Source organism: Camelus ferus, chromosome 35, assembly GCF_009834535.1.
Source record: "Camelus ferus isolate YT-003-E chromosome 35, BCGSAC_Cfer_1.0, whole genome shotgun sequence".
Taxonomy (NCBI): domain Eukaryota; kingdom Metazoa; phylum Chordata; class Mammalia; order Artiodactyla; family Camelidae; genus Camelus; species Camelus ferus.
Window position 1 is genome coordinate 14,070,457 of NC_045730.1, and position 26,461 is coordinate 14,096,917.

Here is a 26,461-nt window from a genome sequence, read left to right on the forward strand (position 1 = left end):
GAAAAGATCTAAGAAGGCCCTAAGCTCTCATCCCCTGCTGACTGGAGGCTTGCACAAGCATAGAATGAAGTCTAAGGTAAAGTTGTAAAGTCCTTGGCCAAGCAGTGAAGGCATGTCTCAACACACACACACACACACACACACACACACACACACAGTTCATATGCAAAGAATGAGAAAATTTCAAAAGTTTTTATTGTTGTTGTTTGTTGCAGACTTTAGGGAGCTCTCTGCTGAACCACTAGCTGACCACTAAGCAAACAGAACAGAGACTTCAGTGGCCACACATAACAAAGAATATATATATATATATAAAATTAGTTCAGAAAAGCCACATAACAAACAACAGCAACTACACTAGGGAACAACAATAAATCCTGGGTAGGATAAAGAATCTGATTCTAGATTTACTACATTATAACACTTGTCATTATAACATTATAAAATGTCCAGTTTTCAAGAAAAAGTATGAGACATGTAAAGAAAAGCATATATGGCCCATACACATGAAAAAGAAATAGAAACTGTCCCTAAGAAAGCCCAGATGTTGCACTTACTAGACAAAGACTTTAGATCAACTGTCTTAAATATACTCAAAGAGCTAGAGAAAACTATGCACAAAGAACTAAAGGAAACCAAGAAAGTGATATTCCACCAAATAGAGGATATCAATACATAGAAATTACAAAAAGGAACCAAATAGAAATTCTGTACTTGAAAAGAATAGTAACTAAAATGAAAAATTCACTAAAAAGGACTCAATAGCAGGCAAAAGAATCAGTGACTAGGTCAGAGAGATTATCCAGTATGAGGAGTAGCAAATAAAATAAAATAAAATAATGAAACATGAATGGAGCCTAACAGACTGTGGAATACTGTCCAAATAGGTATAATGGGAATTCCAGAAAGAAAGGAGAGAAAAGAAAGTCAGAAAGAATATTTGAAGAAATAATGCCTGAAGCTTCCCCAGAAAACAGACATGAATCTGTACATCCAAGAAGCTCAAGTACCTCAAAGTAGGTTAAACTCAAAGAGATTTACATTGAGACACATTGTAAATCAAGAGCAGCTGACACATTCTTCTCAAGTGCACATAGAACATTCTCCAAACTAGACATCTATGAAGCCACAAAACAAGTCTCAATATATTTAAAAAGACTGAAATCATACGAACTATCTTCCCCAACCACAGTGGATTCAAATTAGAACTTAATAACAGAAGGAACTCTGGAAAGTTTACAAATACGTGGAAATTAAATGACATACTCTTAAACAACCAATCAGTTAAAGAAGAAATAATAAGAGAAGTTAGAGAATAATTTGAAATAAATGAAAATGAAAGAACAACATATCAAAACTTAAGTCTTTCAGCAAATATTTCAGAGAGAAATTTACAATGTGCAAATACAAATATTAACAAAAAGAAGAAATCTATCAAATCAATAACTGAACTTTCAATACTGTAAGGAACTAGAAAACGAAGAGCAAACTAAACCCAAAGCAAGCAGATGGAGGGAAATAATAAATACTAGAGTGGAATTAAATGAAATTGATAATAGAGAAACAATAGAGACAATAAACAAAACCAAAGTTTTTCTGTGAAAAAATAAACAAAATTGACAAACCTTTATCTACTCTGACAAGGAAAAAAAGAGAGAGAAGACTCCTACTACTAGAATTAAGAAAGAAGATGGAGACATTATTACAACTTTATAGGAATAAACAGGATTATAATGGAATACTATAAATAACTGTATGCTAAAAAATTAGTTAACCTACATGAATGGACAAATTTCTAGAAACACACAAATTACTAAAAGGTAGAATATCTTAAAAGACATATAATAAGTAAAGAGATTGAATCAGTAATCAAAAACTTGCCAATAAAGAAAAGTCCAGGACCAGATAACTTCACTGGTGAATTTTACCAAATATTTGAAGAAGAATTAACATCAGTTCTTCTCAAATTTTTCTAAAGAGTAGAAGAGGAAGGAACACTTCCTAAATTATTCTATGAGGCCAGCATTACTTTGATTCCAAAGCCAGATAAAGACATCACAAGAAAAGAAAATTATAGGCCAATATCACTTATGAATATATGTGCAAAATTCCCAAGCAAAATTCTAGCAAACAAAATACAAAAGCATATTAAAAAGATTATACTCCATTGTCACTCATGCAGCCCAGGCCCCGGGTGCAGAAACTGTTTTTAACCATACAGGCTAGTTGTGTTTTATCAGCAGGATGTCACAAAGACCCAGGACAAAACCAGATTGAGTTGGCTCTGACTTGATCACAGGAACGCACCTGCACAGATGAAACCTGGAGGTGTCTGAAAGTTACCTTTGCTTCATTACCATGTTAAGATGGTCCCCCAAAGGGGGATTTGTACTCTGCTAGGCACAATTTGTGCCACGTGCAAGGGAGCCTGAGGGACCATGCATGCTGTGCCGGCTGTTTCCGGAAGTCTGCCCTATCCCCAGCTTCTGATGAAGCATTTGCCTCTTTCGCCTTAATGTTCCCTCACTTTCCTTGCTTTGGGGAGAAGGTGCCTTTAGAGCATGAGCTCCCCTCCTCCATTCTCTGGCCACTGAATAAAAGCCTGTCTTGCTTCCACCAAACTGTTTCATTACAGGCAGTGAGAACAGGAAGTGGGAGAGAACTCCCTGACCGAGCCAGAGGGGCTTCAGTTTGGCCAGGGCCCTGAGAGCGGGGCCTCATATCTAATGTGGTAACATCATGACCAAGTGGGATTTGTACCAGGAATGCAAGGCAGTTCCACATACAAAAATCAATTAATATAATATACCATATTAACAGAATGAAGGAAAAAAACCCATATGATTATAATTTATGCAGAAAAATATTTGACAAAATGCAATACTCTTTCATAATAATAAACATCAACAACTAGCTATAGAAGGTATCTTCTTCAACCTGACCCTTACCAGGCTTCTATGAAACAACCAAGGTTAACACCATACTCAGTGGTGGAAGACTGAAATCTTTCCCCTGGTATCAGTAACAAAGCAAGAAGCAAGAATGTCTGTTCTCACCACTTCTATTCATCATTGTACCAAAAGTTCTAGTCAGAGCAATTTGTCAAGAAAAAGAAATAAAATGCACCCATATGGGAATGGGAGAAGTAAAGCTATCTCCATTAGTAGATGACATGGTCTTATATATAGAAAACCCTAAGGAACACACACACAAACACACACACACACACACACACACACACACACACACACACAAAATTTGAGCTAAAAACCAAATTCAGCAAATTTGTAAGATACAAGTTAATATTAAAAAATCAGTTTTATTTTTATGTACTAGTGATGAGCAATCTGAAAGTGAAGTTGAATTCCACTTACTGTAGTATCCAAAAAAAATAATTAGGGGTAAATTTAATCAAGGAGTTTAAAAAAATGTATATGCTGAAATCTACACATTAGTGAAAGAAATTTTTAAAAGACCTAAAGAAATGGAAAGACATTTTGTGTTCATGGGTTGGAAGACTTAATATTACTAAAATGGCAATATTCCCTAAACTGATCTACAGATTCAGGTCAATCTAACAAAACAGTGTGGCACTATCATAATGACAGACATGTAGAACAGTGGAATAAAACAGATCATCCAGAAATAAACCTGGACATCTCTAGTCAATTGATTTTTGACAATAGTGCCAAGACCAGCCAATAAAGAAAGAATAATCTTTTCAACAAATGGTCCTAAGGACAAGTGTATATCCAAATGCAAAAGAATGAATTTAGACCTCTGTCTCACCTAGTACACAAAAAATTAATTCCAAATGAATCAAAGACCCAAATGTAAGAGCTAAAACTATAAAACACTTAGAAGAAAACAGAGGTATAAATCCCCCTGAACTGAGATCAGGCAATGCTGTCTTAAGTTTCATGACAAAAGCGTATGTAATGAAAGAATACATAGATAAGTTAAACCTAATAAAAATGAAGAATTTATGTATCAAAGTACACTATCAGAAATTGACAAAGAAAACCCACAGAACTAGAGAAAATATTTTCAAATAATTTTTCTGATAAGGGTCTCACATCCAGAATGTATAAGAGCTCACACAATGCAATGACAAAAAGACAAACAACCCAATTAAAAATGGTCAGAGAACTTAGACATTTCTCTAAGGAGAAATATAAATGGCTAATAAACACCTAAAAATATTCTCAACATTACTGGTCATTGGGGATATGTATATCAAAACCACAATGAGATAGCACTTCACACACACTAGGACAGCAATAATAAAAATAAATGGAAAATAAGCATTGATGAAGATGTGAAGAGATCAAAAGCCTCATACATTGCTGGTAGAAAAGTGAAATGGTACAGCCTCTCTGGAAAACAATTTGGTGGCTCCTCAAAAATGTTAAACACAGATTTACCGTATGATCTAACACTTCCACTTCTACTTATTATTTATCTATGAGAATTAAACATAAGGTTCACACAGGAAACCTGTATATGAGTGTCCATAGTAACATTATTCAAAGAAGGGAGACAATTCAAAAGCCCATCAAATGATGAGTGGACAAACACAACGTAGTATATGCAAACAGCAGGATATTATATCTATGAATAAAAAGGGTTAATTCTGATATATACTACAATAAGGATGAACCTTGAAAATGTGAAAGAAAGAAAGTGGAAGAAACCAAACATAAAAGGCCACAAATTCTATGATTGCATTTATCTGAAATGTTTGGAATAAGTAAATCCATAGAGACAGAAAGCTAGATTTGTGTGCAGGATTTGGGAGAGGAGAAGTGAGGGTGATCTGCTTAATGGGCTTGAAATTTATTCTTGGGGTGATGAAAATAATCTGGAATTAGATAATGGTAATGGTTGCACAACACTATGTATTAAAAGCCAGAACTGCACCCTTTAAAATGATTAAAATGGTAAATTTTATATAATATGAATTCTACCTCAAAAATAAAACAAAAACAAAAACCCCAAAATGATTCTTATTGCAGAAAAGGAGAAAATTCTTCTTTGCCTTTCTGAACACTGCAGCCCTGTCTACTGTAGCCCCAGGCTATCCTCAACCATCTGGTTGTTCTTTCCCTCTCCTGGCTGCTGAGGTGAGTTCACCAGGCTTAACACTAGTTTATTTGCAGTGTGACTATTTTAAACTTGCGTACATCATTCCTCTCTTATAAGAGTTCATTCCGTGATCTTAACACTGTAAGGAAAAATGTAAGAAATTTGAAAATCAATAAAGCATGGTTGATTCCCTAAAATAGAGGTCAAAATACTAACTGATCTAAAATCAGACCTTCTTTGTTTTAACTTGGCATAAACACCTGTTTCCTAAACCACATTCCTTTGGAGCTGTTTCAATTGTAACAATAATGCAAATAAAGGACATTTTACAGCAATTGAGTTTTTGTGCTCTAGAGATGTTTAGTTTTGAAAAGTTTGGAATAAAAGCTTTCAGAGCAATAAATTCAAATATAGATACTATTGTTCCCTCCCCACTGCTCTTCCAGCCCCATCTCACAACAGAAAGATATTTTAAACAATAAGCAGATGGTGAATCAGTCTGAAGATGAAGGAAAATAAATCAGATTATCAACAGTTTAAGAATTATGTGCTTGTTCCTTTCCTTACATCCAGAGTGAATACAAATTCTATGACCATCGTCTTCCAAATGGCTATGAGAACAGATTCTGTCCTTGTATTTCAATTATTTAGCACTGATTAATCAACAGAAATAATTTTAAATTAAATTTTCATTCTAGGATTAGGTGTTTCTAAAATTTAGTGTTTTACTATTTAATATAACATTTTGGTATTCAAGCACATGATTTCAGACAAATTACAAAAACAAAGTTATTTCAGATTGTTGCCTAATAGCATCATTACTTAAATGAGCAATTATATTACAGTCTCAAAAAGGAAGCATCACTATTTGCATGATTTTGTAGTTAGAAAATTTCTAAAATGACACCATATTAAATGACATTATTTAAAGTTTGATCTGTTCTTACTTCTAATTCAAGATTTAGTTTTGCTGTCTGAAAAACAACAACAACAACAACGACAATAACAAAAAACACTATTCCTCTGAAATAGGTTAATAACAGGTAAGTATTTCCCAGGGATGTCCTAAGGACAAAGTTGTTTGAACATGTTTTCTCTTCAACTATGATTGTCCAAATTGGAATGCAGTGGACATGACTAACAGAAAAACTTATTTCTCTTTCTAAGGAAAGTTTCAATCTAATTAAATGAGACCTAATACTCTCTTTTTTCAGTCCCTTTAATACATTTATAGATAAAGAACAGTAGCAGACCATGGGGATCACAAAAAGATGACAAAATTCTTTGTGAATATAAAGGTACACTTTAATATGTGATTAGTTATAAAAACAAACAAAAAAACCCCCTACTAAATTCTCAAAGAATAGTTGCACATTAATATAGTTAACCTCTTTAAGGTGTTAGTCCCATATAAAAGAAATGTTAAAAAGTAATGTTTTTAAAAATTCTAAACTTACTCTTGCATGCACCATCACATTAATCCACAGTTATACACAAAATACATTAGCTAGCAAATAGAGGATCCAACTGCAGAAGTAATTGAGGAGATCTGCTGTGTGAGTCTGTAGCAATTGTTCAGTCTGTCTAACTCTAATATTTTTAACTGTTTAGATAGTATTATTAATCTTGAAGTGGAAGAACTTTCAGTTACTGTCATTGAAACTTTTGGAAATTAGTTTGAAAGTGCTCTTTGGTCATTGTGCTATTCAACTATTTACACTTTGTCTCATTACTAGATTTAAAACCCTTTGACTTAAATTTCTTGGCAGGTCCCAAGGTTCCCGCTACATTGTCTTCAGTGATTATAGATCAGAAGTGTTATATGATGTAACAAACACTCAACTACTTTTGCAGGTGAATTGATTTCTCCATTAAAACTATAATACATGATCAAAGTAAAAAACCAGAAAAATATAAGCAAATAAAAAGAAAAAGTGAAAACCATGTAAAACAGCACTACTTGTACACAGATCCTGTCAGCACTGTGGTGAACTTTATTCTCCAGTATTTTTTTCTATACATATATAAAATATTTTTATAACATTGATTATAACATATAATTTATATTATACTTATTTCATATAATCAGGTGTTCTGAGTATTTTCATATAACCTATATTTGTAAATAACATGATAGCACATAACCATTTAGGCAAGTCATTATTTCTTTATTATAAGCCACTCTCTAATGAACATTCTTTTTTTCCCCTCACTCCTCAAAGCTAGCAAAAGTCCAAGAATGGAAGACAGACATCTATTGCATTAAATTCTATGCATATAAGCTGTTATGATCTAAACTGGGGAATGTTTCATCTCTTTTATCAGGTTTAGAATGGATTGAAAGTTAATTGAGAAAGTAATTTGGAAGAAAGGTGGTAGTACAAGGTTGTACAGGTTTTAAATATATAAAATTTCATAATTTCATATTGGAACAGATGCCCAACTCAGGAAAAATTTCCTAGTGCCTAAGGACATAGGGAAATTTTTATCTAGGTAAAATCTGGCTACAATGTGGGAAAAAAATAAACCTTCTGTCGATGCACTTTATTTAGCAAGTTAAGAAGTATTTGTGATTATAGCCTTCAAGGCCCCCTTTTACATGAGCTGGATCTACTTTTTAAGTGCTTTCCATCACATTCTTTGCTTATGGACTAGGGGATGCTCTATTCCGGCTTGTGTTTTTCTCTCCACAGTGTTCTAAAATCCTCCACATTCACTGACATCATCCCAAAACCTTCCTCTTCAGGCTACCTTCCCAGGCTGCCCGCCTGGATATTACATCTCGCTCACCCTCAGGGCATAATGACATGTATTATGATCACGCATATGTTTGTTCTACCTATTGATCGATATTTTAAGCATGAACATTCTTGCAGATAAATCTTTGTGCACATCCTTAATTTTTTCTTTACATGAAAAAAAACAAGATGACTCAGTTTTATAAAAGTTCTTGATACATATTACCACTTATTTCTGGCAGATTGTACCAATTTACACTTTCTTCAGCCAAGTATGCCAGTGTCTTACTCCACTGGGTACTTAATATTATAGACAATCATAATTTTAAAAAAAACCTTTCCCTATTCCAATTCATGAACCACAGTGTCTCATTTTGCTCTGCTTTAATTACTAGTTTCATTGAACATTTTTTTTAAATGTGGTTTTGCCAACTGACTTTCTTTTCCTTTGAATTGTCTGCCCCCAGCTTTAGCCTTTTTTATTTATATTAACTTTATAACTAACTGCGCTATCTCATACCATAGCTGTTAGATATAATGGCCATTGAGCACCTGTCTGATATGAGATGTGTTTAAGTGCCAAATGGACACTGGATTTTGAAGACTTAGTCCAAGCCAAGAATCGAAAATATCTTATTAATAATTTTGTATATAAATTACCTGTTGGAATGGCAATAATTCAAATATGTTGGATTAAATAAAATATATCATTAAGTTTAATTTTACCTGCTTCTTTTGATTTTACTATAAAACCTAACATTACATATGGGCTCACATTTGTGGCTTCAGTTATACTTCCATTGGACAGCACTCAGCTATAAAATATACCACAACCATATTTCCTTGTTCATTATTTGCCTTTTAATTTATGGGGTTTTTCTCCCCAATGCAGAAGTTTAAAATTTATGAAATCCAATCAATTGAATTTTCTTGATCTCTTCCATTGCCCAACCTGAAATAAATGAAATATTAATCTATAATTTCTCACTGTTATTCTTTTTGGATTTAGTTTTAGAATTTATTGATATTCTTATAAATTGAGAAAAAACTCAAAGGTAAATTTTTCTAGGTATATAGTTAATTTCCTAATCCTTATTTGTTGAACTGGCCCTTGTTCCCTCACTCCACTGTTTTGGAAAGCTTTCTTTACCAAATAGATCTTCTGGTAGAAAAGTCTGCCTGGGGCTCTCTACTTTGTCCTCTTGACCTACTGACTTACTCTTCTGAATATTGCTTATGGATAATACATTGTAATATCTATAATCTTGCCTTCTTGTTCTTATTTTTATGCAAATATTCCTAGCTCTTCTTTACTTTTAAAGAGGAATATTAGGATTATTTTGCAAGGTACTCTCCTTTGGCTTATCCATTCAACAAATGTTTACTCAGCACTTTAAGGTGCACGAAGGTACTGTGCTCTGCGTGGCTTTCAGGATACAGATGAGCCCTACCTCACAAGCTTATACAACTGCGAGTCTTCATACCTCAAACCTTCCCATTCAGTGATAAGATGTGTCTCCTCATTTGTTTAAATTTAATGGGATTATTCAAGGTACGAATACACACAAAGTAGGTACTCTGACCACATGGAATTAAATTATAAATCAAAACCAGAAAGACTTATGGAAAATCGTTCAAATATTTGGAAACTAAGTAACACTTCTAAATAACAAGTAGGTCAAAGAATAAATCAAATTGGAAATGATTTTGTACCAAAGGAAAATGAAAAAACAAGTCAGGCATTTTGGACTGGACACATGAATTCTGGGTGGGGGGCAGCAGACTAACCAGAGGCCAGGTGAGCTGATGGTGCATCAGAAGGGACACAAGTGTATCCCTACAATAACACAAGTGGAACCCCTGCCTCTGTGCCCGGACAAGAGCAGCAGGCTGGCAATGGCAGCAAACGGCTGGCAGAAGCCAACTGCGTCACCTTGGCTTTTAAAGAAATCTGACTGCCCCTCTTTCCGCTGCATGAATAAATTAATCTCATTTCCCATGTATTCTCTTACATCTACTCCAGATAAGGGAAATAAATATTTCCTCTTGAGGGCAGACAAGATTTGTTAGTTGCTAACAGTGAACATTAGGATAAAGTATTCATTAACTGCAGCCTGAGATGTACTAATTCTGAATTACTAGGTAGGTTTCCATTCATAATTTTAAAATTGATTAACATGCATGCAAGGGCACACACACACACCCAAGTTGAAACCACAACCATCAAGGCAATAAAAATCTCCATAGTTAAATGTGGCACAGAGCTCCAAAACTATACATTCTCAGGCAAACCACTTACCAGAAACCTAGACATAAAATACTGATGCTGTATTTAGAAACTAGAGCATGTATAGACATAAAACAGAAAACAAAAACAGAAGCTTAATACTGAAGAGCTTTGAACGTAGATGTTATAAAATAAAGTGTATTTCAAAGATACGTTATAAAACAAATCAAGTAGGACATTCAAAGCCAGACAAAATAAGGAAAGTTTTTAAGTCTCTTTAGTTTTCTATGAGATATATTCCTGTTTTGTTCATGCCTAATGTTTAATATGTTCTGAAAGGACAAACTATAAAGAACAAAATTTGCTTTTATTTCTAATTTTCTTGTAAAGGTACCTCTACTTACTAAAAGACACCTCTTATCAACATGCTTAGTGCATTTTCCAGATCTTTGACTTCATGTGAGTAGAGTAAATGGAACATATCAATTTATACATTGGTCTATTTAAGGCAGAAACCCCTAATTAGCTTCTGAAAGTGACATGAATATACCAACATAATTAACAGTATTTAGGGCCATTCAGCTGGGTTCCTTCAAGAAGCTAGCAGGGCAACGTGATAAGAGGTCATTAGAAAGAGCAGGTGGGGAGGAATGAGCAGCGGGAGCTGTCTTTTCCTCAGCTAGTCAGAGATTGTACAATATAAGAGCAACTCCCTGGAGCTCAGGAATGTCTGTTTTTCATGGTTATGGGGGAGCCATTCGTAATGGGAGATTGTATGCAAAGTCCCAGAGGACTTGGCCTCAGGCAGTTCCCAGACAGGTTACAAGGAGCCTGGGAAGGGAAGGTGAGGGCGGGAAGGGGAAGGGAGGGGGCACAAACTGCTCATCTCTCAGGGATTCAAGGGCCTCTCTTCTAGGCCCTTCCAACACACGAGCGATGAGAACGACAAAAATGTAGGGTCTGCAAAGTTAAGGCATGTAACACCACCATTTCTGAAAGTTACTTAGCTCGAGACTTTGTGGCGCCTTCCACACCAAGGCTTCCTGAATTAATGAAACGATGAAGGAAATTTACATTGTTAGGAGCCAAGTGACTTTGATCTTTCCTGTTTCATTAAAAACAACTTAAAATGGTAAGAGTATCTCCAGGGAGAGTGTTCAAATCTTAGTCTCACAAAGCCCATGTTGGCACTTAATGAGTTAAAAAACAGGAAAAGAGTAAGTCAAATTGCTTTTAAATCTAATTTTTTTAAATGTCTTAAAATACCAGCATTAGAGGTAGTTCTGAAAAATCAATTCAAAGCCTTTCTAGTCTAAGATTTCACCTTAAGCATGACATTCTTCTGTAGGGCACCTTGTTACTTTCTACTATATGCAAAGCATGGGCATATGAGATAAGGCTTGGCTATTTTCTAATTTATGTCTGAACCTAAGTAATTTTCTTTGGCTTGGGAACTTAGCTTCCTATTGACAAAGATTCTCTCCTTGTCTAAACTTCAGTCAGGCTCCTCTGAGCCCTGCCCTTCACTGAGCCTAACTAACCTTTGGGCACACGCACGTGTCTGTGTTTTTGCCTTGCTCCATTTTAGCCAGAATCCTGCTAGGCCTGTTTAGTGAGAATCTCCCATCCTTGATATCTGGGATCACACCGGCTTGCCTTCAGCAAGAATCCTGCCAAGTTGGCTTATCCAGAAATTCTCTGTTACCCCTGAGGTTGCCCGCTTGTAATTTTCTATCCGGTGAATCCCCCCCTGCTCCTTGGCAATCAGTCCCCACTTTTTCTTGTTGTGTTCACAGTTGAGCCCAATCTCTTTCCCTTACTGTAAAAAAAAAAACAAAAACAAAAACCATTTTAGTTGGCCCTCTTAATAAAATCTGTCTTACCATTCTTTAACAAGTGTCCGAATAATTTTTTTTTCCTTTAACACTGTTCAAACAGTACACTTGCTGACCAGGAAAGAGACCTGCCTCAGAAACTTAAGAATGAGTCCCTTTTCTCTGGGAAAATGTGGTTCTTAGCAAACATCACTATTTCTATATCCAGAGCAGGCAGCCAGTGAAGATGAGAAATCACAGTGAGCTCAGCAGAAAGGGCCTGAAATAATTATCTTTTCCAGGATCCACATGGCAAACTCTCCCCATTTCCTGTCAGAATGCAATGCCCACAGCTACATGTTCAAAGGATACCCTACTGATAGGTTATTTTGGCTGAGGTGGGGAACTGGTTAAAACTGTTGTGAAATTGGTTCACATTGAAACTCTGGGTCATGATCAGGGATCTTAAACACCCTTCATCTGTGTGCTGGGGTGATTGCAAGAAGACTTTTAGAAGAATCTCATTTAGGCATTTGCTCAGCCACCTAAGAACAGAACAAAGGTTGTTATTTTGGGGGTTTCATAAATGAGGGCTAACCAACACCTTGCTCAGGGCTCTGCTGAGGCAGATGGGTCTGCACTTAACAGATCAAGCCTACTAACTTCAGGCGTTTGCCTAAGTCCCTTTCTCAAATTCCCTGCCACCCCGTGGTTATCACAAGTTAAGCTAAAGGAGACAGCCTTCACTGTTACGAGCTCTCATTTTTTCTATATAGTTGCACACTTGATTTTCTTTCTTTTGCTCTTCTAAAAATTTAAAATATCTTACAGTATTTTATGTATCCTTATAAGAATATGTAAAATAAATAAATATGTCTTTTCCAATGACTTTTCAAAATTTACTAGGAAACAATACTATCTATCTATCTACTTATCTATCTATCCCTTCCCACAAAGTGTAAATATTTGGGGCTAATGAGAGAAAACTGCTATGTATTGCATTGTAGCCAGAGCAAGTAGTACTGAATAATGTATGAAATGAAAATCTCTAGTCCAGAGCCAGAAGAAGGCTTTCTTGCTGCCTGCTTAAATATTTATTTTAAATATAGTACAAAAAAAATTTTTGTTTTCTTGATTAGCCTTAGAAAAGGGAAAAGTCAATTTGTTTTCAGAAACCATATTACAGGGAGTAAGAAAATGTCCTAGCATTAACTTTCTTAGTCTCTCTCCAACCACTTTCATTTAAAACAGTTCCTCATTTTACCTCCTGAAAACATACTCATCTTTTCTGAGCCCAGAGATACTGCCTTCCCAGGTATTCTTCAAACCAACAAACCAACAAACCTAGTTTAGCAAGTATTCTGTGAACCCACACATCCACGAAGGTGCTAGATGTTCTTTCAGATCTATCCTACGTCGTTCATGTACCAAGTCAAACATATCTATGGTTACTGAAGGAAACTCCTTTTTATAAATGCACCTTCTTTATTTTTGTCTACTTTATTTCCTTATGATCCATGCTAAGCCAGCTAAAACCTGTCCTATTCTTCCTTTTTTTTCTTTCACCAAAGAGAGACAAACAGTTTCACGTTCAAATAAGTTGCACTGCATGAATGGTCTGCCACTGAGGTGGGGCGGTGGGACTGCTCTGCCCAGGGTACAGGTAACAATGTCTCTAGAGAATTTAAGACAATCATGATGACAACTAAAAGTTGTTCTGCTTTTTATCACCACCACGTGCTGGTCATTCTAAACAATGTCAGGGATAAAACCTTCCTCCCTGAAGGAGTGGACCACTTTCGCCCTCTCCCCTAACTTGTTACACCCCCGTATTGCACTGCTAACAAACAAAAGACTTTTTCCCTTTGGATTAGTATCCCTTTGGATTGGCGGTATGACTCTCAAGTGTGGGGAAAGACCACTGAAGAAAAAGATGGGAGATTTGGTAAAAGTGAATGAAACCCTTAAGTTCCCATTGCAGACAAACAATATCATTTCTAGTGACAGAGTGAGAGCCTATCCTTTTTCCTATTTTCTTCAAGTTCTCAGAGCTACTGGAATTCTGTAAGCACTGCAGTCGATCAGTGAGAGACCAGGAGATAGAAAAAGAAATATTCAGCAATTGTGCTAAGCCTGAGGGAAATTGCTGAAATAAAACAAAAATGCAAGTCTTTCCTCCCTATCCTATTCTTAAGGGACTAGAGCAGTCATTTTATTTATCAGTACTGATAATTGCCTTAGAATTTCTGCCTAAAGGGGTAAGATTTACTTTTTTTGGTAAATTTTGAAATAAAAAATGAAGTTCTTTGAAAATGAGACTATGGCATCCAGGAGTCTTCATACCTTAGCCCAGGCTACCTTCATCCCTTCAGCTCCTTTGGGTCAGGTCCTCCAAAGCCTGGTTTTTAGCTTCAACTCTGTGACTTTCCATATATCCTTCCAACGAATTCCCTTTTGGCTTAATTTAGTCATAGTCAGTGTCTGTCATTTGCAACCAAAGCCCCCTCCTTGATATATTTACACATATTCCGGTCGTGTTGGAATGATTTACAACAACTCCACAGGTGAGGTGAGAAGTACTTCTCAGATGTTAAAGTAATTTATTCTTGGTTGTATAAATAATTAATGGCAGAACTGAAATTCAAATTTGGATTTGTAAAGAGTTATGTCTTTTCTCCCTATCATGTTACCACGAAATCTTAGAAATCCTTTCTTGAGGATCACATGTTGCTTGATGATCAGAGATACTAACCAAAGACACCCCTTGAAGCTACATTCACTATAAATATCCACCATACAGTCACTTCAGCAAGTATCTGAACACATATAATATGGGCAAGGATGCAGCACTGAGACTGGGCAACACAAAACTTGCTCAGCTAGTCACTTCCATCGGGCAGCTCACATCCCTGTAGGATGGTGGTTCTTCAGTTTATAGACTTAAACAATACTGGAATCAGCTGAATTTAAACAGTATGGGAAAAACCAATACAATATAAAGCCATATGAATAATTCAGCTCATTAAATGAGAAATAGTTTCCACTCAATTTAAGCCACCAGTAGGTAATTCTTCACTGCAATGACTTCTAGAGACACAAAGTCAGAGAGAAAATAGTTTTAATTACAGTCTTTAAAATAAACAAAAGAGTGATGAAGTAATCCAGTTTCCCAAATTCCAATCATTTGTATACCACCCTGAAGATTTTGGCCTTTGTATGTGTACCAGCTAATATTTCTTTAAATCAATTTATATTTCTTGCTTTAAAATATTTTAAAGAAAACTTTATATTGCTACTTTCAATGAAAAACTGGTAGATAATCCAGTCATAGAAATTAACTATGGAAAAAATACCAGGGAAATAAAGGTAATAAATTTTATCCAGACAGTGATACAGTGGGAAGCTCTGAGCGTGAAGTTTGATCCTCTTTTTGCTATAAAGGAAAGCTAGCAACTGCTTGGCAGGTGTTAATGACCTACTATTTCCAAACTAATATTTCTCCTGGAAATATACAGAAGGCTGGAAAGAGTAACTGAATGGAAGTAATTTTTGTATTATATGATTCAGTGTTATTTACCACTGTGTTTTCGTCCCACCAAACAGCCTCTTGGAGATCACAGCATCATGTGTTTCAGACTCTCGAGGGCACACAGTGAGTCAGGGGAATGTGAGTGTGTAATGTGTGGAGAGAACTGTGGGGAGCAGTTCCAAGTCTGCATCTGCCATTTTCATTCATTCACTCATCAACTACCACGTATTAAGCACACGCTACATGTCAGTCACTGTGCTAAGGGTCGGGATTCAATGGTAAGACCGTCGCTTCAAGGAGAAGGTAAATTAGGTAAAAATGAAAAACATAATTACATCAGCAAACTGTACTATATAATAGAGGACCTAACAGATGCTCACTGCTAGACTTCTAGGGAGAGAGGCCATTTTCAAGTCTCAAGGGGCCACCCTTTTTTTTTTTTTTATTTCCAGGAAATCCAGATGTCTTGTTGTCCATTATAGGCTGTCAATGATTTCTCACTTCTCTTGGTGAGCAGCAGTTGAAAACTAGCTATTACACAAGGAATGGAAACCAGAAGGTACTTGAAGAATAGGGCACAAGAGCAAAGTGTGCTGGGACGTGGAAGGACTAAAGTGAGCCTCAGAAAGAACATTAGAGATTGGCCTAATCCTTTCTTTTCTAGGAAACAGGGGACTATGATTTCCTAGAATTAGAGCCTCAACTGAGATTAAAACTGGACCTCTTGAGATCCAGTCCAATAAACTTTGCACTAGATGACATCTGTAAGAGAGGAATCTTGAGATATTAAGGATATTTACATTTGTTCCAAAAATCTGGAGCACTCCCAGTAAATAAGTATCAAAAAATAAATTAAAGAAAGAAATGGAGATCCTCATGTAGTTGAGAGTACAATGATCACATTTCAAGAAACGTTGAAGGGGGGTGGCATTTAAAGATGAATACAACACATATTACAGCATCTAAGATATACTACTATATGAGCCATGTCAAAATACTTCTATTGAGAAATACTCATGGTCAAATTAGCAAGAAAATATGAATGGCTTACTGCAGTTATCAAAACAACGTTAAAGCTGATCAGTGTAGTGTTTCCTCTCTAGAACTGTAATGTTGCCCTGCAGGAGCAATCTGTATTTTCTCTCCTGTGCTCTTTGGTACCACTGCATTAAGAAAACTTGGAAAGAGGAGGCAAAGGAAAGTCCTGGAATGATTTCCAGCTCTCCCCAGCCTTTGTGGGGAGGTAATTTATTTTGTTGCCTCTGTCTTTCTAATAACTTGTCATGTACATTTTTAAAAGTAGGTGACTTTGAAACTAAAGGATAAGGGAATTTACACCATTTTCCAATTTATAAGGTTGATAATCCTGAGCACGCTGATTAAGAGGAAAGCCAAGAATACTGTTTTTTGGAAATTCACCCATAGCATATTAGCAGGATTACCTGGGGTGTGGAACTTGGGAATGGAGGCCAATAGTTTCTGTCAAATAAGCATATTGCCGAATTCCTCTATATAGCATTCTTTGGTAGCTCTGGACTTTGATTATTATTTCAATTGTGTTGTCTTTGCATCTCTTTCTGTTCTTAGCTATTAAATACTGTTTCACATTCATTTAATACTTATTTTTTATTCAGAATTAACCTTTCCATAAAGAATGGCATATTCTATTAAAGCATGTTGCTCCAATTCAGTTGTATTAAAAGATTTTCCCAGAGAATCCTAAAGGTATTACTTTGAAAATGAAAACTATGTATCATCTTGCTATCTAAGTTCTTGAAATTTAACCATTTAAGTGGCTGAACCAGCTTGCAATGACATGCTAAGCCAAACACTTTGATCCTCCCATGGGAATGAAAGGCAATAAAATATAATATACCTGTGAAGCTTGAGGGTGACAGTTCCATAAACAGTAGCAAAACCAAGAAGACGGACCCATCTTAGGAGAACACAGCGAAACGTGCTTGGCTCAAAGTACAAAATAACAACCTGTTGGGTGAGAAGAGAAAGAAAGAAACCTTCAGGATCAGATGATGACCCACAGACTAAAATCAGGGTTTCATAATCTGATGTTTCGTATATTTGAATTTTGACATAAGCACATATTCATTTGAATAAAATTTTCAAATATTATTTTGCTCACTCACTGTCCAAATCAAAAGACTATAGTCTCCTTATTTCTTTCAAATCAGAGCTAAAGTCTTTAATTCTAACTTTCAGGAGTTTCTATCAATTGTCTCTACATTTTAGGTGTGTCCAAGCTTAACTCTCTTTACTTCCCTAGATGGTGAGTAACTACAGGTGAGTTCCCACGCCTTTCTCAACTAGAGCCCTGCTTATTTCCACCTCCACACTTCCAGCAATACCTTTTCCCTGTCTGAAATATTCCTGAGAGGATTATTCTGTACTGTACCCCATCCCCAGTCAATCTACCACTCTGTGTTTTATAAGTTTATTACTTCACTCAGTATTTGGCTCAATTACTTCACTAACTCCTTGCTTCTCGCTCCAGAGTTTTCATTCAACAAATATTAATTAAGCATTGACCATGAGCCAGGCACTCTGCTAGATACTGTGGATACAAAGGCCAATGAGAAAGGGAAGAGAGCCATATCGACAAGAAATTGCATCAAGGCGGTATGGATGCTGTGACAAGTATCTGTGCAGGTTTGATGGGACACAAAGGAACAAGGGGCCATTTGCAGGGGGGATGATCACAAGTCATGTGAAAGCACTGTATGCACCAGCCTGCACCTGCCACTGTGGGTTTGGAGGAAGCCCTGAGAGAATGGGAAGTGGTTTGGCCCTGCTAAGGGATTCATGCCATTCAGAAGTACAGACCCACACTCTTCTGCTGCAGCAGCTGGCCTGAACCGATTCTGCTGAACGTAAGGTCATTATAACAGAAAAATATGCCTGCTCCCCAAATCCTGAATATTTTTTTTTTGTCCCAAAGATGTGAATATTGGAAAAGCATAAAGCACAGCTAGGGCACAGTGTTGGGGGGGTTGGCGCTGACATTTTTTGCAGATATCTTACCAATGGAGCCCCACTCTCCAGCAGTACCAACAATTCTCAAATAATTCCACTGTACAGGTATGACACCAAGGACTGACAAGACCATTAGGATTAAATTCTCAAGGAGTGTGAAAAAGACTGGCTAAAGTGTCAGGAAGAAATGAAATGAAGATAAAAATAGGCATGGACAGGAGATAATGTTCCTTTTTGTATACGTAGTACTTGTCCTTAATTTTCTAATTCACTAAATCTATGCTGAAGATACAGATAATGATTTGATTTCAGAATTTACTCTACTAGAAAATTGTTTGAATTCATCCAAAAATCGATATAAAAAACCTTCTTTTATTTTCACAAAACAAGTTCAAATTCTGTAAATTTGTATTTTAAGTTTTAGCGCATATACTTTAGACATAGTTGCTATGCACAAGGGTCCAATGGTAATTATGAGTTCTGCAAAGTAAGCTGTACTGTTTACTAAGGAGTTGAAGCTTAAGGAAGAAGGGAAAACATATGGGGGAAAAAAAAGCAGAGAAAACTTGATAAAAGATTAAGGGATTAGGGAAGCATATGTGTTCCTTCTCACAGCAGAGAGAAATGATAGCTTAGAAACTAGAGAGATAGGCAGTTAATTAAAGTCTAGAATATATAAAATCTCAAATATTTCCACTAGAGATGACTTCTGAGATTATTCTAATTATGGCGGATTCCTGGGGGCTGCAAAGTCCTGTGACTTATTGCAGAGTTTTCCATTTCACAGCAAGCAATGACCAAGAGAATGAATAAGCAAAGGTGAACAACTATGGCAAAGAAGTCTGCATAATTTTTTGTTTTTTTTGAAAGAAAGAATTGCTCTTGAACTGTTAGGGAACTACTGATAGAGCTTCAAACTTCTATTTCACAGATGAAAAATCTGAAGACTTGATACTGTAAGTGAAAGATTGAGTTGGTTAGAAATAAATGAAGGAGTAATAATTTTTTTAAGCATCCCTGGATGAGGTATAAGTTTAAAATGTAATAGAAAATGAAATTCCAGTACACTAAATAAAATGTATTATTAGAAACAGTTCGGCAGATAGTGAAGTTGAACTCTCAAGTTTGCAGTATCGTGATGAAGAACACAAGCTCTGAATCCAGTCTCCCTGGGTTTAGTCCTGGCTCTGTTCTTTATTAGTTCTGTGAATTTCACAGTGCCTTGCTATGCCTCAGTCTTCCCACGTGTAAAATGAACACAACAATAATAATTGCAGATGGGACTATTTTGAAGTTTACAGTGAGTATTCAGTGAGTATACAGTGACTATTCTGGCTAATATTATTATGAGAGTTGATTTATGAATGCTTTGTTCTAAAAGCTACCATTCCATGCATTGCTGTATACCTGAAACCAACATTGTAAATCAACTACACTTCAATTAAAAGTGAACTTGAAAAATAAATATAAAGTTAAAATATAAATTTAAAAAAATTTAAATAAGTTACTTTTCCAATGCAGTATAATTACATTTCATCAACTCAATGAATTCTTTACTGATGGTTCCAGCCACTCCTGAATTCCTATAATCACTTTTTGACTGTATGCTTCTTTACCTTATATTATAGTTATCTGTGGGTGTCTCTCTGAATCAAATGTAAAATCAGAGGAGGCAGGCTTCTCCATATAACCTGTGCGCTTTGCATTTAAATGTGAAGTATTTGCTTAATGATCTCTTAGCTAATTCAATAACTAAAGTGTTACCTTCACAATAAACTATTTGAAAAGTCTAACTAGGGTTCACTAGTCTTTGTGATTCTAATTTACACATTCACTATTATTTACTCTGTGTGAGGCAGTAAGGGATTTAGAAGCCATAAAAATAAATCAGATACAGATTAGGTCCTCAAGTTTAGAACAGTGGATGTTACATGTAAATGATGAAAATATTGGTATGGTCATACCACATTTTTACACAGCACTATCTCTAGATGCTAACTTATGCATTAACTTACTTACTTAATCTTTACAATACCTTTTAAAATAGGGACTTTTATTTTACAGAAGAGAAATGAGGCACAGAGAATTTAAGTGATCTGCTCAGGGACAGACAGCTAGGAAGTGTCTGAGCTAGAATCCAAATCCAGCAGTCTGGTTCCAGCATTTGTACTCATATGAATTCCCCTGGCTTGTCTCTCCAAAGAGTTCTACCACAAAAGGGAGGGGACAAATGCCAGGATACCACAGACTCCATCAGACTGAGGGTTCAGAGAAAAGGGCAATTAATCTCAGTGGAAACAAATGAAGCTATCCTGGGAGGGCGGGCATCTGCGAGGACATGAAGGAGGAGTGGGTTTAAGTAGGTAAGCAGGGGAAAGGGGAGGGAGCCCAAGACAGAGGCATGGCTGTGGGAGGACTTCAGTGTGTGGCGTATGTGGCTACAGCAGGAAGACATCAGGGCAGGGCTGAATATCAAGCTTTAAAGCAGAGATGGGGCCAGTTCACTGTCAGCTTTGCATAACAGGGTGAGGAGCTGAGATTTTATTCTGTAAGCAGACATGCCATTAAACTTCTCAGAGTTGAGATTGAAAGTGTGTTCCTGAAAGCTACTCTGGTTGCAGCATGCCAGAGGACTGGTTCCCATGGAAGGGGAAGATACTGCAAGTGAGAGGACCATTTGGAAAAAAGAAGAGCAACCCCAATCCATCATCTTTCCCATCAACCTTTCCCCTCTTCTTATATCTTACTCCAGCATCCCCCATTCCTCCAGTTCCCAAACGGTAGCCCGGAGGATGCTTCTGATGCCTCACTCTCCTGCCTAGTGCCTCTCAGTGGCTCCTAGTGCTCTCATGAAAATGTCTAAATAATTCAAGGTGGTTGACAGGAGCTTACCTTTATTATATCATTACTTTCCATCCACTCTAGCCCTCCAATCCTGGTGTATGCTGTCCCCTCTGCCTGGATGTTCCTGATACAACCCCACAGTCTCATGTGGTCCTGGCTTACTCCCGTTTACCCGCAGGCCTCAGCCTGAATATCTCTTCCTCCAGGAAGAGGAAGCCTTCCCCGTGGCTTAAGACACTGTCCCTGCTTTACTGCAGCACAGGACCCATGACACCATGCTGGCGTGTGGTCTCTGTGACAGTCATGTTTATCGTAGTCACTCCTTTAACTCTGGCACTAGTAGAGTCCTGACACATGGAAAATGCTCCTAAATATTTGTTGAATGAAAGAAACAAATAAAGCTGTAGGAAAAAAGGTAAAGACAGATGTACCCAATATAGTGAGAATGGGAGTTCAGTCACTCATGGGAATGGAGGAAAAGAAGACATTGAATCAAGAAAATGGGGCAACTGGTTTTTTTTTAAGGCAAAAGAGAATAAAATGTCAAAGATAATACAGAGATTTAAAACCTGGGTGATTGGGAGGATGATTGTGTTTGAAAAGAAACAAATAAGAGAAAAAGATGCATTAAGTCTGGGGGAATTATGTTACCTCTGCTTAAAAACCTCCCCAGCCCCACCTCATCCTTCACATCTCACGTCAGGGTTGACATCCCCAGTGCTCCCCAGCTCCCCCAGGCTAAGTCAGGCTTCCATTTCGGTTGCACATTATTTACATGTACTGAATTCTGAGCTTTCCTTCATCTCATTCATCAACTCTATTTTGATATAATTATTTCTGTAATTCATCTATTGAATGTGTCTTACCAGCAGGTAAGATGTGAGGGCAGGGACTGTAACTACCTTATCCACGACTGCATGCCCATTCCCTAGTATTGCACTTTGCCATAGAAGGCAACCAATAAATGGATGAGGAAGGAATGAGATTTTAAAAAAGGAAGGGACGATCACTATGCTGTACACCAGAAACTAACACTGTAAATCAACTATATTTCCATTAAAAAGAAAAGAAAAAAGGAAGGGAGGGAGAGAAGGAGAGAGGAAGTGAGGAAGGAGAGACAATAATAAGCTCATTTTTGGATGCACTGAGTGTAAGTTTTCTATGCGGTGTCCTGTCCAGATCTAGCTTTGTTGTAGTTAAAATCTGTAATAAGAAGCAAACAAAAAGAAGGCTAGGACATCTCAATGTTTTTCAAATCCCAATATTTAACCTTTTCTTGATAAATACAGTGTATGTAAATATACATTTAACAAATTATTGTAAAATAAATACCCCTTCCCAAATCCCAAGTTAATAATGCATTTCATAAGAAACCTTGGTTGGAGAAGAAATGAAGAAAAACTAGGCCACTGAGCTGAAGATTTTTGAATGACGATGACAATACTGAGCTGTCATTTTTATGTACCAGTAATGACAGCTGGTACATGCCCACACGCACTGATCACTATGCTAGACACGTTACTTACATCTACGGTCCAAGATATACTTTATTATCCCCATTTTAATGGTAGAGACTTACCGTTAATGGGGTTCACTAGTTTGCCTATAGTTGCCAAAATAGTAAAGTCATAAATTATTCCTTTACTGAAAGGTACATTTTCAAAGTACATATTTAAGGGGAAAAATTTCCCCATTTTCATTCCAATATGAGAGGCTAATGATAGACATGAAGACATTTTATTTAATGTGTGAGAAGCAGCGTGTGAACCACTCTGGCCAGTGAGTAACTAAGGACAGAAGAACATACCCAACTGCTGGCCGAGTGCGCACAGGGTATAAACTGGTCGCAGGTTTAGGAGGGTGGGGAGAGAGGAAAAAAAAGAGATGCATTCAGAGCCAGCGGGAGAAAATGTGTCACACCAAAGCCACCAATTTCCTTTTACCTTTAACATCGCCTCTTGGGAACTCACTATGCTTTGCCTACAGGTTGGTTTCCCCCAAGCTTGTTGAGAAGAAGCCTTTGTGAAAGTCTACAGAGGATGCACCCTCCATTTTTAAGGACTTGGCTCTTCACCATGGGAAGTTTTTTCAGATGCTACGAAATTCAGTCAGCTGACCAGTAGTGAGACACTCTAGGCATTATGATTTTTTAAATTATTGTGGTTTTGGAAATAGCCTTCTGAGCATTCCCCTCATTACAAACACACAGGCACAAATTATCCACCCATTTCATCAAATGTGACTTTTTAAGCTAGTTTTGAAGTCAGCTTGATTGCCTATACTTTTTGGATACTGAACATAGTGAATGAGGAAGAAAAAGGAACTACAGAGAAAAGAATACTAGGCTTTTCAAATACATATGAAATAGAAGAACACTTTAGCTTTCTTTTATAAATAAAGACACAATACCAGAGGGAGAAAATTAACCTCTGCTACGTCAGCAGATACAAGGTCCAGTGCTTCCGGAAGAGGAAAGCTTAGAAGGTAATGTGGTCAGAAGTCAGTCCAGTCCGGCGCTTGTCCCAAAGCTCTGACGGTGAAAGCTGTGAAGCTCCCGGTTTAAGCCTGATGTTTTCAGGAACTGAGCAACAGGTTCCTAGCAGTGTCGCACACAGAGGTTCCACTTTCCTGACTGACCCATCAAGCGTTATTTGCTTCAGTTCAGTGAAACTGGCTGTGAATTAAACCACTTTCACAGGTGAAGGTGGCGTTACCATGCTTTGGGGTTTCTGTCAGTAGGTATGTGTGAACAGTTTTATTTATAAGAGAAGATGACTGGGTCATGGGATCACCATGACAGATGCCAGTGGTGAGACTTTTGTCAACGAAGTTGCCTTTTAATAAGGATTTGAAGGATTTCTGGGCCTTTAAGAATTGCCTCCTGCTTTGTACAAGGAAAAGTCTTGCTAGTCAAATATTTTCCAGGGCCACTCATCCCCCTCCAGGTCACTGTGCTCCCAACAATCCTGACCGAACAAGTGAAGGATGCAGCTGATACCCTGATGGAGGACAGACCACAAGGGTAATACTTGGAACTAGTCGATGTTAAAACCTGGCACTTAAACTATCCAGGTTTGCTGTCCTTTGAAGTAGGAGGCTGGAAACCAATCATTTAGGCAGGACTATGTATATTCAAGCACTTTTATACATGATTTGCTTTAAAAATAAGTAGCTACAAAGTCCTTGAGTGTGTTCTAAATTATTCTTCCTGTATTTGGCAAGATATATGGTTCCATATACAGGAAATATTTAGGGTGAAAATACATGTCCTGTAAGTGTTTAACTAATTATCTAAAGTTGGAGTCAAACTGCAAAAAATAAAAAAATACTTAATACAAATTACTACACACATGAAGGGATGGTGGTGATTATGTCCTCATACCACCATGGGCTAAAACTTATTACTTTGCACTTGGCTTCTTTTGTTCTAAAGCAACAAAACAGGGGTAAATTAAATAGATAAATTAAATTAAAAGTATAAAGTATACACCTAACTTTAAAATTGTATAATATATACAATAACATTTTTGAGTTATCATGACAGCAGATGAGATATGACACAGCCCCTCTAAAATTCCCAATGTAATGCTCCTGAAAAAATAAAAAGAAATTAAAGGGTCACAGATCTAAAAGCTAAAGGCAGAGATGACAAGATTCACAGTATCTGAAGTGATTCTACCCACTGCTTGGTAGATGGTGCAGAACTAACAAGCACTTCTTAAATAAAACCCCTCGCACCTTATTCCCTGAACCAGAGTAAGATATGAAAGCCCAAAGATAACAGAGAAAAAGATCTGCATTCACCCTCCTTGCCAGGGTCTAACTCTGAGACCCATAGGCTCTCGCCAAACAAAACAAACAGATTTAAACATTTTTGGTTGCGTCCTGTGAAGGAGCCTTTCTCCATCAGTCAGTCCCGGGGCCTCCTAGTCCTTTACCATCCTCCCCTATCAGCTCCTCTCTTCTCCATCCATTCACAGACTACAGCTCCCAGGATGCAGCATTCAGAAACGTGATGCTCAGCTCCATATGGAAAAGCACAGCGAGGTGGAGACAAGCGCACAGAGAGGACAATGCTGGAAAGTACAGGGAGCCTCCCTGGTCTGTCTTCCCATTGCTCCACAAGAAGAGGCGCTTAGTGGAAATATTCCATCCTAACAAACATAGTAAGTGTAGGAACAAATGACTATTTTTTAAACTTTTATGACCTCGGTTTATGTGTTCAAAAGAAATAATGTTTTGTTGAAGAATAAATTATGGTGCGTGACTTACGATAGAAGACTATACCATCCTTTATGATCACACTCTCAAAAATATCAGCAAATATGGGAAAGCTCTCAGGATTTATATTAAGTGAAAAAAACAAGAAGCACAAAAAAGATATAAACAGTATACAAAGTGATATTGGTCATGCTTAAAATGTATTTGTATATATGAATACATATGTACACATATACACACACATAAATGAAAGTAGACTTATCACTTATTATTCTTAATTTAATCCTTAATTTATTCCAGAAAACAGGCCATAAATGGGCTACACATAAAAACCAATGGGAAAAATGTATTGCTCTGTATGTTTCTATGAAGAAATCCAACTAGAAGTTATACTTTCTATAGTTAACAAAAAGAGCAAAACAAAAACAAAGAAACACAGAATCTGAAGCTACAGTTCTGCCTCCTATTTTCTCTCTTGATGCTCTTATGAGCAAACTGCATGCTCCTCTGAGAGAACACTCATTAGTGAGCAGTGGTGAGATTATGACAAGATCCTTACAGTTAACTTTTGTTTTTAGTTTTATTTTGCTACAATGAAAAAATTTTTATTTCTAAAATGTGCATAAATTCTTGTTAGATTCAGTTCAAAACCTTACTATAACCGTATATTAAGCAAGGGGTGATTCTGAATAAATATAAATGTATAGATGTGTGTGTATGTATACACACACACGCGTGTATACGTATACACATGTGTGTATATATATCTATGTACACACACACATATATATCTCACAAAGTTAACGGTCTTGACAGTGATTCTCTGATGTTAGTATTAGGTATGCATGTACTCCTTAGCATTTAAAATTTTTTCTAAAATTAGAAAAAAGGCTAATTTAAACAAGAAACTACTCTAATATCTGTTACAGGAGCTCAGCAAATAGTAAGATAGCATAACTGAATCTTTTTGTTTAATCCATGCAGATAGTGGGAACATAAAATTAAACTTTCTAAA

At 36.7% G+C, this 26,461-nt stretch overlaps 1 protein-coding gene across 1 annotated transcript in view; it reads right to left on the reverse strand.

Annotated features, from left to right (window-relative positions):
• GPR158 (G protein-coupled receptor 158) overlaps nucleotides 1-26,461 on the reverse strand; it is a 304,199-nt gene that overhangs the window by 37,068 nt on the left and 240,670 nt on the right. Inside the window, exon 6 of the mRNA XM_032474100.1 lies at nucleotides 17,270-17,379. Within this exon, the coding sequence (XP_032329991.1) occupies nucleotides 17,270-17,379 (110 nt within the window). The remainder of the gene's footprint in view (nucleotides 1-17,269; nucleotides 17,380-26,461) is intronic.